General features: G+C 38.7%; 1 protein-coding gene across 7 annotated transcripts in view; it reads right to left on the bottom strand.

Annotated features, from left to right (window-relative positions):
- The window catches only part of CTNND2 (catenin delta 2), a 692,458-nt gene that overhangs the window by 34,981 nt on the left and 640,413 nt on the right, over positions 1 to 17,064 (bottom strand). For all 7 annotated transcript variants that reach the window (XM_075744821.1, XM_075744820.1, XM_075744818.1 and 4 more), the window contains 2 exons: positions 5,489 to 5,699; positions 2,037 to 2,121 (listed from right to left, as the gene is read on the bottom strand). In XM_075744821.1, the coding sequence (XP_075600936.1) occupies positions 2,037 to 2,121; positions 5,489 to 5,699 (296 nt within the window). The remainder of the gene's footprint in view (positions 1 to 2,036; positions 2,122 to 5,488; positions 5,700 to 17,064) is intronic.

Below are 17,064 nucleotides of genomic sequence, written 5' to 3' on the forward strand. Positions count from 1 at the left end.
GTAAAGATTGCATTGACCCAGTATCTTTATATTACATAATGAGCTGATTACTAGTATAATGCAAACTTTTCTAATTTTCTTATGATAAAAACATTATTTTCCCAACAGTGGTGAAACCCAGACAGCCAGCACAACAGTCAGCCTACTACCAGCAAGTTTAATAAATATTATGGATTTTATAAAGATTACTTTATGACTTTTAACAAAAAAGGAGTATCTTAAATTAACTATCTGAACACTTTGATGAAAAGAAACCATATTTATACAATGCTTTAGCAGCATATGTAATGGCATATAATGAATATGTAGTAGAGACTGACCTTCAGTTTAAGGTTTTGTGAAGCCTGTAGGAATTAGCCCATACAGAGATTAATAAAATACTTCCTGACAATGTAGGCAATCTGTCTGCTGTGAGTGTCCTGGAAGCCACCTCAAAGGCTAGCCTGCCCTATTTTCCATACCACAACTATGTATTTGTGGCTGCAGAAAATGTTCTTTTAGGCATGCAAGGTACTTAGTACCCGAGCACGCTTAGGATGTAAGTACATTATCAGGCATTCGCGCTGGCAGCCAACAGAATGTCCCTTACATAGCAGTATACTCAGAAGCCATACAGCATATAGATCACCTCATGCATGGAACAACCCCAGAAACTGCTTTTCCATCACAGCATATACATACAGACAGAAGGTTGGAACTGAGCCAGACATTGTAAGAACCTCTAAGAGATTATGGTGCAATAAAGTTCAGCCTCTACAGTGCAGCCACCCACATGCACAGAAGCCAGGCTATGCACACTTTCAGTGTGTGACTGCCTCGTGTCAAGAAAAACCTACTCTAGCTCATGTTTGTTCCCACCTCTTAATGGGACAGTTGAGTACCAGCTTGTTACTTGGAACATCTTCGCATATGGTATCCCTAGGGCTGCCAAGGTTGATTGAAAATACTGGAAGTGAACAATGGGAGAGACTCAATAATCGTCTTCCTTACTCCTCACACTTGACACAAACAGGGATGAGGCACACAAAAGAACAGCATTTTCAACAGAAGGTCAGCTTCTGCCAGTTTTGAGACTTCGTGCATACATTTCATGTAACTAAATTCTTTTCTTGTGCAAAATACATACAGCACAGACTATGCTGCTGTGAACTTCCCTCCTTCACCATTCTTATGCCTCAGCCTTAACTAGGACCTGAACTTTTGTGCCATATGAAGTCTTAGCTCTCTTTACTGATATTACAAATACAAATATCAATTAGATCAGCTGTGAAATTCCATGCAGCAAGACGAACTTTGAGAACTAAATCTGCAGGGTAATACTCACACGGAGTGTAATTCAGTTTGGAAATATTCAGCAACAATTACTTTAAAAGTTGTCATTTACTAAGTAGACACTTATGTTCTTAAAGCTATACAGGATGTTATTTCACAGGATTATAGTACTGTATTGTTATTCATTTTTAAGAGGTTAGCAGGCCTGTGGGAATGGTATGGTACTACAGACTCCATAGACTGAAAGCCAAGTATATGATGCCACTGTCTGCCAGCAGATTGGAAGTGAAGCTATCAAGTTTCAGCTCAGCTCCACATGTAACCGGTCCCTAAGCACCACTCCTTCAGATACTCTTGTTTACAATCTCATGAGGAAATTTGGGAGCTGAAGTGCTGGAAATGTGGTAACCTCCTCAGGACAGGGTGGGGAGGTGTAAGAAGGAAAGGTACAGTAGGAGAGCTTGCATAAGTTTGTTCTATGAACAGAGGACTTAATTCTCCAGGGCTGTCAGATCCAGTACTTTTTGTATTAATTTTTTTGAAAATCAGATTCACATCCCCTTTTCACCACCACACATATTTTAAAAAGGTATTTCTATGTTAAAAGTAGAGATGAGAGAAAAACTCATAGATCCAAGTATCTGAAATTTTAAACTCTAGGTAAATTTCCAGTTCACATAAATGTTTTGGTATAAATTCTCTCAGCCTCCAAATTTGGGTAACCGTATGAAAGATGGTAAATTTAGAAAAAACCCAGGCCTTACCTTCTTGTAGAGACTTCTCAGGTCTCTGTACTGCCACATACTATTGAGGACCTGAGATGCTGCTTTCACCACTTTTGGCGAATGCCTGTTACACACATATATTAAAAAGGGAGAGAGAGAAAGAAAGAGTGAGAAAGAGACTGTTAAATACAAGACTCCATTCATCCCAATTTTCGAATGCATTGCTATGGATTTAAACCCACAATTAAAGTGTGTTTCAAATGTACCATAAGTTCTTTGGTTGGCATCTTGGAGACCAATGTGGTTTTTAGCAAGGGCAATACATTCAATTTCTATATTACTAATTATTCAGTGAGGAGCAACGTGTGTGTCCCTCTGCACACTGAGAACGAGGATTCATGCTGAGAGCATAATAAGAGGAATAGGAAAGGCAGCAGTTCGCAAAACTGTTGAGGACCCAACTGGTATTATGTACATCTAAGAAGATGTCCTGGCTACAACTTTTGGCACAAAGGACCAAGAAGTTAGAGCCAGAGTTTCTTTCTCTATAAGCTGCCAAACTTCAACTCATGACAGTGTGCTCAATGCATTAAGCGCCTCTTAGCAGTGGCCAAAAGAAACACTCCAGATGGGTGATGAGAACTGGTTTTGAAGTGCAGAGCCAAGATGCAGAGATACAACTGATTATAAAAAGTCGTGACAAATTTCAGTAGGAGTCCAAATGAGGACTTGCATCTTGCTCACACCATTACCTTTTAATGACGGCAATGTAATGTCATGTTGAAAACCACATGTAACTTCACATGCACTTTCTTTTCGGAAAAGTTTTCAAAGAAGCTCTAAACTATTGTTACAATCACTTGGAGTCATATATTCCTCTTGAGATAGGTAACTTTAAAAAGAATCTATAAAAAATTGTATCAGAGAATATTCAGCTCAGTGTAGAAGGGTCAAATAGAAAAGGACTGGGAAGATAACCCAGCCCATTGAGGAAGCATACACTGTGTAGTTAAGTCCTTGTGCTGTGCCAGTAATACACATAAAGCAGTAGAGCACTAGAAAACCTTGCAAAGGCCAAAATCTGGACTGAGGGTTTGATGGAGTTTGGGGAAGTCATTGAAGTGATTCATGTTTTATTCAGAAAAGGCACATGGATTGCAAAACCAAGGAGAAACCAGAAAACCAGCAGCATATGTTACTGGTTTGGGCAGGAAGTCTTCTCAGGAGTCAGGCTCTGGTGCATCCTGTGACCTCCGAGAAGGACTACTGGTGGGCTGACACTCAAGCTGGTAAAGCAATGCTCATGACACAAATGATTCAATTAACTTATACACTATTTTCTTAGTAATTTATTTGGTCCTTTTTTTTTTTTTTCCTGCCATTTCTCATCCAGAGAACAGCAGTAGGTGGGTAATTGGTAAATAAGCAGGAATTTGATAAATGCTTTCAAGCCTTATTTTTTCATTATGCTCCTAGCTGTAGGGATGGGGTGCTGGTAGCATGGAGTAACCAGAAAAATAACTGTGTCAACCATACCGTGAGTACTGAGGAGAAACAGCAGCTTTGTGAAGCCAGTATGAGCTTGGCCAATATGACCTTATGAACACCAGTTCTCTCGTGCTGTCATAGAGGGACAGTGCTCAAGCCCTGCCATGTTCCAAAGGCTAGCGGGGCCAGCCCCACACTCCTGGCACTGATACATACCAGGATGCATGACCAGGCTACTATCCTGCACTTGCAGAAGCAGACACTTCATACTGGACAAGATAAATTCATACTGAAGTACTTTACTGTATTAAAATGAGTATGCCAGAATTTCTCATCAGCCCAACAACTAGCGATTCCAATTTTTAAACAATGGATTACCTATAAGAAACCAAACCAAAGCAATGGTGCAGAATACTAACATTTCTGAAAGTTGAAAAATGAAACTTTCACTTAAGATGGGCATTTGCAGCACTGTGAGTTGACAGGGTTTCTTGTTCTAGAACTGTGTCACCTGTAACAGTAATAACACAGGACCGCAACTCAAAGTACTTGAGAGAAGGGATATGTATCATGATTTCAGAGGGCATTTTGGAATAACTCAACACTTCCTGGGCTAAATACTTGCATGCAACACAGACATGTCTTTCACAGTTATGCGGGATACTTAGACAGGGAATTATACCCTTGGATCCTCCTAAAACCGCCAGACTCAACAGGTATTTATATTCTCTACCAGATAATGAACAGGTAGACAAATGCATTACTCTGAGGAAAGACATATTCAACTTAAGGAAATGGATATAAACCTGCTTGCAATATCAGCACATTTGATCTAGAAAATGCAAACAAAAATTTTAAATAGATTTAATAATAATAAAAATGCAAATGTAAATAAATCAGCAGAGCATGGGGAGCTCCCACAACTGCAATTACATACTTTGTTACGCTACTAGTTTTTACCCCTTATAATTGGAATGTGAGAATGTTTCAATAATGAATTTGGTATGAAAAGAAAATGGTGACAATAGAAGAAAAGAAAAGTGATTAAATTATATTAGCAATGCTCCGATCACATAGGTGAGCATAAGTTCTCATACCAAATGTAGGGTGCATAAATCTTTCCTTCAAGTTGTGGCCTGGTTTTGTGGGGCTCTTTTAGAGCTCTGATGCTGCAGTAGGCTGTATGATGACAGCTTCGAGTAGGTGGACTGATGGGTTTTGTACACTACAGTGAAGGCTTTTTGTTTTCAAACTGCCATAGTCCCATTGCACTATACTTCTGCAGGTTGACAAATATGAGAACCAGGCTATCTGTTTTAGGCAAAAGAAGGATAAAGAGTGAACTCTTCATGAAGAGTGTGTACATAGGAAAACAGACAAGATGAAACCATAGCTGCTCTGAAAATGTCACAGTCATGTGTAAGTTTTTTGCATGTTTTGGTGCCTCACAAAGTAGCCTGCAGGTATCCTAATGCTCTCTCAGAAGCAAGGTGCTAGGAAAATCCATGGACCCATGTTTCTGCTATGCTCCACCTTACCAGCAGCTGGTGGCAGAGAAAAGGGTGCTGTGAAGAGGGACAGAGACTTTATGTTCTTTATTTCCAGAGCAAGAGGAGCAGTAACAGAACTGCGTTGAGGTCCCTTCCTTTCACAGGATCCCTCCACCTGCACGTCACCCCTTCTGCAAGGTTCAGGCCAACACCTCTGGTCCCTAATGTTTTTCAAGATCTTCTGGAAGTGCTTAGAGGTAGCAGTTACTGTAGATAATTACTCTTCCTTAAACTGCTCCATGCACTGCTGTCAGTACATCAAAAATAAACCACAGCAGAGACTATTGCTATTGGTATTGTCTGTTTCTTGTCACCTTTCACACTGGGCATATGATTTCCGCTGAAACTAAAGTATTCAACTCATGATTGCACAGAGGAGGCAAACACATTCAGGACTAGTAATAACTACTGGAGATGTTAAAAAAAGGTGCAAGGTGATTTTGCAAAACATACTTGTCTCCTTTACTCTTAGATATGCCAACCAGTTTCTCAATGCCGCCTGCGTCTCGTAAGGCCTTGGCATTCTCCATGTTTTTAGTGATGACTTCATGCAGAGTGCAGCAAATGGCAGTAACGGTGTCATCAGACATGGCCTTGCTTGCTGAGCTGTTGCTGTTGTTAGCGCCTGGCAGTCGGTGGACCAGATCCCTCATGGCATACTTGCCTTTGTTGAAAGAAAATGAAGGGAGAATTCAGAAGATAGAGCAATAAAGGGTGACGGAGAAGAAGTACAGGGAAAACACGCAAGAATATTAGCACTATTTGCATCACTGCATGTAATCTAATTGGCTACTGATACTATTTTGGAGCAAGCCACATTTATACGATTGCATGTTCAAACATTTCACACATTAGGGACTCTGTTAGCATTTCCATATTAAATCAGTTGGAGACTTCAAGTGTGGCCTCATCATGTCCTGAGGAGAATGAAATGGTGATAGTAAAGGCCAAGTATACGTATAAAGATAACCTGAATACCACAACTTACAGAGCTTGGCAAGTTCTTATCTCCCATCACACAACTCATAACTCAAGTTACCATAAATAAAATGTGCATCAGTTGTTAAAAACACTACAGTGACTGCAAAGCCAATGACATTGCTGTTATTTGTGAAAAAGTCTTCTCTGAAGGACCAGTTTCACTGAACAAGGTTAATTCTGTACTACATGCAGTAATTTAACTGGGTTTATTAGTGTTTCTATGACTTTATTGCTTATTCAGTACTCAGAGATGACACTGGACTGCATCCTTAGTTGTATGCATGGTACTGACCAGAAAGAAAGCCTTTCTGACATCTGTTCCTGTCTGATAATTAGTAAGGAGTTATTTTATATAATGCTAACTTCTAGAAATGAAAGGTGCAATGATTTTTTAAAACGTTCACATTGAACTGAAGATGTGAAAAAGAAATTTTGTTGATTATTATAACCTTTTTCATATTTCAATGATTTTTTTTTTTAAATTGCACCTGAAAGTCACGTAATGCTTTAAAAAAAAATAATAAAAATTATACATATATAAAAAAATGTAGGGTAAGGTTCACACCAGCACCAGAAGCTTCCAGTATATAAGAAGCCTCACACCAGTTCTAGAGGGTCACTATTATGGTAAAATGGCAGCTCAGTCCTTCAACACAATGAAGACAAGATCAGAGAGAATGAGGGCCTGGCAAAGTTGTTGCTGAGGTCAGTGAAACAACTCTGAATCACCTTCAGTGCAGCTGTGCTAGGAATTTGCATACAGCAATCACCATGAGAGTGTATCATGCAGGATGAAAAGGACAGGAAAATTGGGAAAAATAATTAGTAATCTCATCTACATCACATTTTATGAATGAAATAATCAGGTATGATTATTGTATATAATATGATAATTTAATCAGATTTTTTTATAACTTAAATTCTGATCAATTAGTATTTGTGAGTACTTATTAAAAATCTTATTTCTGAATTCATAAATTCAGTGCTGTGTGTCCATATCTCAAAGCAGAGGTAAGAGGAAAATCACATCTTAGCTATCAAATGTTAAATTATTTTTATTTCTCACAATTTCGCCTGCTGTGGTAGACATACAGCCAGTCATTTGGAACAAAATATTCTTAGTAGAGATAAAACCAAAAATGTCTGTACCAGAATGTTACACTTAAAGGTTATCAAATAGATTTTGTGGTAATATGAGATCTTAGAAACTCTGTATCATGTAAAACCACTACTGATTATAGAAAAGCATAACATTACCAACAAAATGTGTACAGCAGGATTTGAATCTTACTGGTGTGCTGCAATTCAGATACAAATCTTGTCCTCAAACATTTTTACTTCTTTGAACTTAATATTTAATTGGTCATTTGCATTATCAGCTTTTCAGCAATAGTATTAATATCAGATATAGTACGGATGTTAACATATTTTTTTCTTTTAGAAATGGCTTGTTTGAGCAAACTGAAATTCTTTTTTTCCCCTACAAATGTATGAAACACGGTTCAGGAACAGCCTGAAATGCTATTTTCATCTGCATCTGTTTGTTGTATGTAATATGAACACATTAATAGTTGCTTATCACTTATGGTGCCTACTTCAGGCTGTAGCATATAGTAAATTAAGCTTGTGTATCAAAAAAATAAAATAAACTATCATTTGCTGCAGCTTTTACTGTTGTAATGCACTGTCCACCACTGGTCAGGAGTATGTACAAGTAGATAAATCAGATCGGTGAGACGTTCTGCTTCTTCCTGTACACACATCCAGAACAGACCAATGTTCCGTTTTCCTTTCCTTAAAGTGCAACGGAGCATCTCGCTGTCGCGGTCCTCTGGTGGAACCAGATGACAATGATGATTCCATTAGCAGCCAAAGACTATGTGCCTTGGCTGTGGGTATAAGGAAATCTGGATAGCTGCCCCAAACGGATTTATCTCCTGGACCTCGCCTAGCATTCCAGGCAATAGTATTCATGCCAGTACACATGCCTAAACACACAAGATGCTTCTTACAATAAATTAAGGCTTTGGAGCTATCAGGAAAAGCTCAGTAGGAAAATTAAAATACACAGAGTCAAACATGTTATAAGCATTCTGGACATGTTAACGCTCAACAGTTCTAGTATTTCTACTGTGCACATACTTAGGCTTGAGAAGATCAAATCAGTGTTAAGACACTTCAAATCAGGAAACTAGGCTTTTTATAGGTGACTTGTAACAATGAGACAGTACAGCATCAGTTATTTTGAGCAGCTGTAGTAATTCCAGCTTAATACTACTATTCAGTTCTTTATCAGTTACATATTTAAACAAAAATGTATTCTGAGTGGTTTTGGCTTTTTTTCCCTACAATTTGCATCAAACGTAGCCTTTGGATAGAAAGTGCCAGAACACTCACAGTGCACATTTTGTAGATCTAAAATCTAGTCAGCGTACTACAGCTGTGGCAGCTATGCAAGCTGGTGTCCAGTTTGAAGACCCCCCCTCTCAGAACCTGTATTACAATGCCAGGCCAGGCGCTGCCTGTGAGCCAGACAGGCTTCTTCCTCCTCCCCACCCTGTCCCCAAGGTGCAGCAAGAGCCAGAACTGCCACCTCCAACCGAGCTGCTCACACATGCAGGTAAAGCAACTGACCTGCACAGATGCGCATCACGGCTCAAACTGTCCTTCCGGAGGTTCACCAGAAAAAGGTGGCACACTAGCTGGAAGAAGAGGGGAGTGGCTGCGCTATAGAGTTGATCTAAGCCACTGTTTACGTGGTCTTAAAATCTATTAACAAGTGAACTGTTAATAGATTTTCTGTGGTTTTAGTACTTCAAAGACTTTGTTAACTATTTGAAAATGTATTTGGGATGAGGAAAAAACCTGCCTTAGCTATAAAAAATGTGTCACTAATTTAACTTAATTCAAAACATAGGAACTTATATTGAAATAGTAGTAAATTTGCTTTAATACAGAGTTAAGTCAGGAAAATTAAAAGTTAAGGACTATTCTTTATACTGCAGAAAACATTTCACAGTAACTTGCTTGCATTCCAAATCTGTTTTCTAAAACCATACATATAGTTAAGAAATTACTGTATTACATTCATAGAAAAAAACCAGCTATTAGTTAACTTCTCTTAGCTCAATTATATTCCTGCTGCTTTACAATAGACATGAAGAAGAGTCATGTTTTCTAGCTTTAGCTTTAGAAGAAAGCCTGCTCTAGTTTAGAGTGGTGTAAATGTCGAGCAATGCCAACGAAAGCACAGCTACTGCTACATCAGCCCAACACAGCTGACAACATATGCTATCCTTGACTTTTCCATTAGCGTATGTTACAATCTGCAGAGTGTTTGCATTTAGAATTATTTTTTTGACATTAAGAACCTCTTCTGAAAGCAGACTGAAACCTATAATGGAAACTAGGCCTGTACTGTCAGCAAAGTTTTATCTAGCACTACTGGTAGGAAGGCTGGGGAATTCAACCTGCAGCTCAAGAAGCCTCCCTGAGCTGAAGAAGTGAGAATCGATGAGGGTGCTGGGAAGAGAGGAGGATGTGTGTGAGAATGGTATTAAAAATAAATAGTGTTAATTTTTGTTAGGGTTCATACAGAACTGCTTTGATCTACAAATAAATTGATTTGTTATTTGAGAAACTTTACACATTATAAGACCCAAAACTGATCTGATGCTTTTAAAGAGGATTTATGTAGTATGGTTAAATATAACCACCAGCTTGACAAGGAAAAATTATGTTTATTTGTTCAATTTCACTCATAAAGGAAGGAACAAAGACATTACATAGCCATAATTTGCAGGCAGTGTCACAGGAAAGATGTCCTGTAGGTGTTTGGGATAGTGTTTTTGTGACACTACACATTTAAAATTTATTTTTCTAAGATAAGACTTCCATCACTTTTATATAGAGAGCAGGATTCATCTATCGCCATACACTAAGTCTTTGACTGTGAGATGATAACGTTTGCTTCCTAAACATTTCAACAATGTAGACTTAAAACCTTTTACTTGGCATGATAAAGTCTGATTAGTACCTTAGTACATGCCTCCCTTGCTTAATTCAGGAAACTTTTTCCTTCATATGATCAAACTGATAGCTGTCCTAAGAGAGATTCTGCCTTCAGAGCAAAACCATAGAGCAAACTATTCTTCTGGTAGATTTAACAGGAGCAAAATCGTCACAGATAAGGTTCCACTTCCGGAAATATTTCCCTACTATTGCCTTGAGACAAATTCACAGCTGATGTAACCCCATTGACTTCATTTCCATTTTCACTCATCTCTGAAAAATGACTTTGACACATTGGCATATTTCTTAAATAGTTTTGACATGGTTCCTAGTTTGAGAGAACAAGACTAGGAAAATTAACCTATTGAAAACACAAGAAACCTCAAACAGATATTAATTCAAACTGAGAACCCTGTCCTACAGGTAGAGCTTGCTCTAATAAAAGTAATACATCACCATTTTTTCCCCTCTCAAAGATACCCATTCATTCACATCGTGTAGCTGGATAATGTAAAAATAGCAAAATGCCACCATATTTTGTTGTAATGCTACAGATACCTTATTCCAGATCTACTGGTGTCTGTATGTCACAATATATGTGAATTTTGTTCTCTTCGTTCTAACACGTGTGCTCCTCTTCAGTTTCCAGACATACGTGTTTCTGTGCATTTTCATCATCCTTGGGTTTTTAATAGCATTAAACTACAGCATTTCACAATCTTTATGGAAAGAATATTACAGGGAGAGCTTTTATTATTACTTTCAATCATTACTTAATAAATGTGCCAAAACTGTCTACTTAATTCGGATGGAACAAATTTTGATCATGAGTCAGTGTATTCAACTGATAGTCTAATAAATTAGAGTGCATTCATCACATGATAGCAGTGGCAGAAATACCACTACCATATTTGATAAATAGTTCATTTGTGCACCACGCTTTCTCTTGTCAGATACTGTGGTTTTAAGGTGTAACTGATAATCAGTATTGGCACTAGTGTAGCACCTGAAAGTGCCCCTCAGGGTCCAGCTGTCGCTGTTCCAGAGGGCCCTGTCCCTTCTCTGAACACTGGAAGAGTACATACTGAACTCTTGGTCTTAGAGCCAAACACCTGCAATATTTTGTGGGACACAGAAGGAAGCAAACCCAAGAAGATGAAGCACGGTAATGTCAGAGCTGTTGGGTCAGCAGCAAAGGCAGTGGATGGAAGGAGACAAAAGTTGTATTTTTGAAAGCAAGAAAGGCTGCAGCACTGAGGTTGAGAGACACTTGTCCCTGTGACTAGATGACTCCTCAGACTTTGGGGAGCACCAGGAAAGGTGTAGGTGAGTCAAGAACAAGAAATAACCTGCCTGATGGGGCAATGTTGGTTTATAAAGGAGAACCCCTATTTCAGAAGACAGAGCAGCACAAACTGAAATAAGGGTCATTAGCCACCACAAAGTTTAACGCCCTCTCGCTCAGCACTGTATGACATGACTGCCTCCATCCAGTCTTTCCACTGCAACCACTGAGCCAGTGACTGCTGTTCACCCCACTCCATAACATATAGTCTCTAGCACTGATGACTACAGTGTACATTATATGTGAAGGAACTGTAAGTCACAAGAGTTTGTATACTACTCTCTCTTCCCTTTGTCTGGTGGAGTCTGGTTTGACATGACTTAAGTTGTTGACAGAGCAGATTTATGAAACTCAAAGGCAGTGGCTACTGTCTAACCCACACGGCCTGACCAGTGCTAGCTCGTGGTCTGTGGTGTTGCTCATCACAACATCAGTTTCTTGTTCCTAAGACCACTGTGCATGAAGTAGCACTGGAAGAGGAAAGTGGGAAAAAACCTGAGAAGTAGGACTGAAAAGCATGCGCCGCAAAAAGCATGGGCCTCACCACTTCTAGGAAGTGTCAGAGAACAGAGGATTTTGGATCAGTTTAGGATTAAGGTGTAAAAGGAAAGGTAAAACCATTTTTAGGCATGTAGGGGGCAAGTCATGTGTCCAAACATAGTGAACTAATGCACTTTCAAATTCCCTTAGATATCTGAGATATCTGAGCAGAGTTAGTAGACCTACAGAAGATACACAGTCTTCTTGAAAAGCAGATGGAGACAAGGTAGGATACCCTACGGTCTTTAACGTTTCATGCTTATCTTTAGGCACCTGAATCCCATTCTCAATGTTTGGCCAAAAATGTTTTTTAGGTACCCAAGTCATTTTACTTTTTATGTTAGGGATGTGCACAAACACTTGTAAACTCTGGCACTTCAGAGTAAAGCATATGAAGACATTTCACTACATAATGTTAATTGACTACATTACTGCAATTTTACCTATCAAAAAAATTATCATCTCAGCCTAACCATTTGTAAGGGAATGAGTGATGAGTTAACTTAGACTGGTTTGAGTAAGCACCTCAAAACTCGTGAGCTGGAGCCACTGCTTTAGCTGCTCCACATTAAGCCTAGCTTGCCAATTAAATTGGGATGAATGCTCTGAGCTAGAGAACAATACTGCATTTCACCTCCTTGCAGGTTTATTTGAACTTAAATTTTAAGACTCTGTGGAGATAAATTATTTTTGGAGAAGACAGAAAGAATAAAACCCATTACACGCACAGGCTCTCCTGTGCCCCCAAGCACCCAAGTGCACTTTGCTCATGGCTGCTGAGACAGAACAAAAGATCAGGTGGAGGTCTCAGATTCCCTCTGCCCCTCAGAAAAACGATACACTCTTTTTACTTTTCCACCACCTCTGATGACAGGCAGCAAGATTTCAAGATATAAGATTGGTATTCGGTATGGACCACGACAAAGGGGAACAGTATCTTCCCTGATGCATTGTATGTGATGTGCCATTCACTAGTGTTCTTTTTTTAAAATCTTTTTTATCAAGAATAAATTCAGCCACAGGTAGTGTAGCATATAAAGCCCTACAGGGAGGAGGAATAGTCGTCTTTTACAGTTTCAGGGAAGAAACCCTCAAACTTTCATAGAGCGATGAAAGTACATGAACCACCAATATCTATGTTGGCAATGTCAATTGAGATTTACTGGTAAAAGAATCAAATATCTGAAAGGATAACCAATATAGAAGCTTTTTTTTAAAAAAAAAAAAAGATGAAAGATGCTGGTTCTGTATTTTGCAAGAGAAAGGTATGGCATGAGGAAAACTAGGAATGACAAAGGGCACAGCCATAACAGGGATGGAAGAGCACTCTGTATAGGAGCTAGTAGCATTAGACAAAGACAAAAGAGAAGCATTTTGGTATTTTCACCCTGAACGTGCCATGGGAAATCACAACTGGGTGCAATGCAATCATTCCTTTTCAGCAAATTGCTTTCTCAGATCCATGATCCTTCATAGACTTACTTTCCTGAAGCTGCGTTTTAACCCAGCCACCTTCTTCTTTCAGCTTCTCTGCTTCTAGAAATGTAACTTTTCTATTTCATGTATTTCCTGCCCCCCTCTGGCTGATCATTTTTCTTGCTTTCAACTCACCTTCTCAGGGCTGCCCCCTGTCCCCTCCATTACATGACTGACATTTTTTCTTCCTTAAGCTGTACCCCCCTCAGCCCTTTAGGTCTTAACCGCTAAGCTTTCATGTTCCTTCGCCATCTCTTGCATATCTGATACTTAATGCAGATCTCTGCATCTGCCTTGTCTGCCAAGCTTTTCCATCCTCTCCTCATGTTGCTTTAAACACCTTCAGTTTGATGCTCAGCTAGATCCTGTTTTTGTCACACCCCTGCATGCCCGTGACTCCCCTCCCCACTCCCCCTGGCTCCTGCTCTTTAATGTTCTGAACTAAAGGAAATTTTAGCTAGCTTGCAAGCATAGATTTTAGACTTGAAAGTACCAGTGTGTTTAAAAGCCATTGCTTTTGTACTACTCTTGTTGTCTCTTTTGTATATTTCAATTCCATAAACAAATATTTAACCTACTGTTGCTCCTACTAGTGATTTTACTCCTTCCTCAATCCAATACCTTCATATTGTGCATTTCTCTCACACAGCAAGACTGCAGATATTCAGGCTTTATATTAGCAGTTGTCTCAAGACCTAGAGATAAAAGAACTTCCAGGGCTCTTTAGCTGGTCATAAACATACAGCATATCTGTCCCAACATGTGCTTTAAAGGCTAGATCTATGTCTACACTTTGCATGCAGAAGCACTTCAGCTGGCTTCAACGGAGCTAATGCCAAAACCACCAATACGCTTCTATTTGTCACACTTAGCACCAAAGGAAGCAGCAGCATTTATTAAGGTAAACTGTCACAAACCACAGATATTACTGCTCTTATGGCGTTCCCTCTCCCCTGGCCAGAAAAAAGGATTTGGGTGGTGGCTCTGGCTGTCTCCCTTGCAGTCTCAGCTTTGGCTGGGAACAAAAATGACAGACCCAGGCTTTCTTGTTCTTGGATCCAAGGAATTTGATCTTGCACGCAAATGGATGGAGTTCATGTGGGCAATCACTCAAATAACTTCCTTTTTAATTAATTTTGTTTACATTTCCTGCCAGGTATACAAATTGGAAAAGGCATGGAAAGGAGTTGTTAGCCTACCAATTGACCCAGGTAGCGCAAATATATCTAATTAATCAGCTTCTTTACACACCAACAGATTTATTCCTCGTTTAGACTGCACTGTCATCTTTCCTTTTCATCTTTCCACTAGCCCAAGGTAAAAAAGATTCTGCAAAGGGAAGTGATTCCTCAGTTTAATTGCTGCAGGCTAAGTTTTCTGATTACTGGAGCTGGTTTTAGTCCCTTGCTATCCTCCTCCTTGCTCCCTGCAGAGAATAAAACTTTTGGAAAGCTGAATTATAAAAACCATAGTCATTTAATTAATGTTACGATTAATCAGTATTTCTAAAGTGCTTTGAAGAGGAAAAGTGCTATGTGAGTGTTGAGTGGAATTTTAGTTTTATGTGTATTATTTTCTGAGATAGAATAATATTTTGTTAATAGTCTGATTCAAGGGACTTTAAATTAGGCCATAATGAAGAAATAAGAATGTAATCTATTTTTCGAAAAATAAGTTTAGGCTTCAAGATCTATGCCCTGATCCAACACCCATTGAAATTAATGAGCCTGTCTACCAATGTCAAAAGGTATTAAATCGGATTCATAAAGAAGTACCTTTCCTTTTTTACTGTGGTTTTTAGTTAGTGTTCAAAACAGAACAAGATTCTGACAGGAGACTGATATATCCAGAGTGAATTGCAACTAGACATTATCCTGCTTTAACTGTCCATGAAGCAATTGCTATTTATTTGCTACTATTCTTTTTCTTCTTCACTTGTGTTATAATATTGCCTGAAACTCATGAACAAATTTGTCCCCATTGTATGGTCTGAAAGACTGATTATTTTTGCATGCCTTTATACGAAGATACAACATGATGGTGAAACGTACAAAAATTCTTATGTTTAGAGATGTACGTTAAAATGTTAAGAGAAATAAACTCAAAATGGATCCTCATGATACAGTCTGTTATTAAAGATTCAATAAAATGTATAGATGTAAATGTGTTAGCTCAATAAATAAAAATAACGGTAAAGGGACAGTGTCTTTTGAAAACAACTCTTCCAACAAATATCAAAACCACTCCAAGTCATACCATAATATTGATATATTCCTTAATTACTGCAATGTTGAAACGTTACTTATCACTAACATTGAACAGTTAAGATGATTACTCTGTGCACGATGGCAAAACAATACTGAGGATACATATCAGTACTTCACAGTGCTTTATTGTGCGCCATGCAATAAAATCGTTTATATTTAATAACAAAATCCTGGTTAGTATCTAAGGCTCAGTGAACCTATACACTAATTTCACAGATGTCAATGACTGGGAGAAGGACAGAAATGAAAAGAAAAAGAACAAGTAAAAGAACAGCAAAAGTGCTAAATGTTTCAAAAATATTTTTAAAAGCTTCAAAGACAATTTATCCACGAAAGGGTAAGAGTACAATACAGCATTTGCTTTTTTCCTGCAATCTGGAATTGTTAGCAAAGACCTCATGAAGACACAGTGTCCATCAGTTGAACTGCTTAATGCATCAGTGTAACTAAAACAGACCATACAAAGATCTGCTGTAGTAATGAAGCTAGGTACAATTATTAGCAATGTGGTCTCTCACACTGGTCATGCAGAAAGTGGACAGGTAGTCAGTTGTAGGTATTTTTTAGAGGTCAATTGATTTTGCAGAAAGTACTAATGTTCTGACTCAGTTTAATTCCTGTTCTCGACAGAGTGCTTTGTGTTCTTAGTGACACAGTCATTTGAAAAGAGCAAATTATATTGTAGTTTTATATTTTAATTCACCTGAGGCTACAACAATTTAAGGCCTGAATATAATAGGTATGTAAGCAAGGATATGGTGCAGAGTGAATATAAACTTTGTATGCTCATGGGAAGGGCAAAAATGCATCTGATAACCTTCCTTAACTAATGTATATTATATTATTTTTTGTTTCAACTACAACATGCCTAGTTTTTACCTTTCTCATAAAAAACTTCCTCAGCTCTTCTTTGTTGTACAGCTCGTTATTAGCTGCGTTTAAAGAAATTGTGACAAATAAATCCTAGTCCCGACCCCTCCATCAGAGTACAGATCTACTACAGCACAGTTCTGTTGGTGCTTCCTCAAGAGGTGAGAGTCAAAGGGTTCACAAGGTGACTTGGTTTTGGGCTGTGCTACTTGCTGTTCCTTTCAAGGTAACAGCTCCAGGTGGCATCTTCAGGCTAGTAGCTGATCAAGTCTTTTCTCTTGTGGTCCTCAAAGAAACCTTGCCTCCAGACAACCATTTGAGCATGCTCTGTGTCACTAAATTACTGTTTTTTAAACCTGAGTCACAGCTGCTCACCTACATCTGAGCAACACACAGAGGTAGGATTCTCAGGACTGTGCACTCACTGAATTTCCTTCTCTTACCTCTATGAGGATGCAATTGCCCACACAGCAAGAATCAGAGAGTCCACACATTAGAGTTGATATGCCAGACTTGATCTCCTTGGAAATCAAGTTGGA

This window comes from Balearica regulorum, chromosome 2 (assembly GCF_011004875.1).
Source record: "Balearica regulorum gibbericeps isolate bBalReg1 chromosome 2, bBalReg1.pri, whole genome shotgun sequence".
Lineage (NCBI taxonomy): Eukaryota > Metazoa > Chordata > Aves > Gruiformes > Gruidae > Balearica > Balearica regulorum.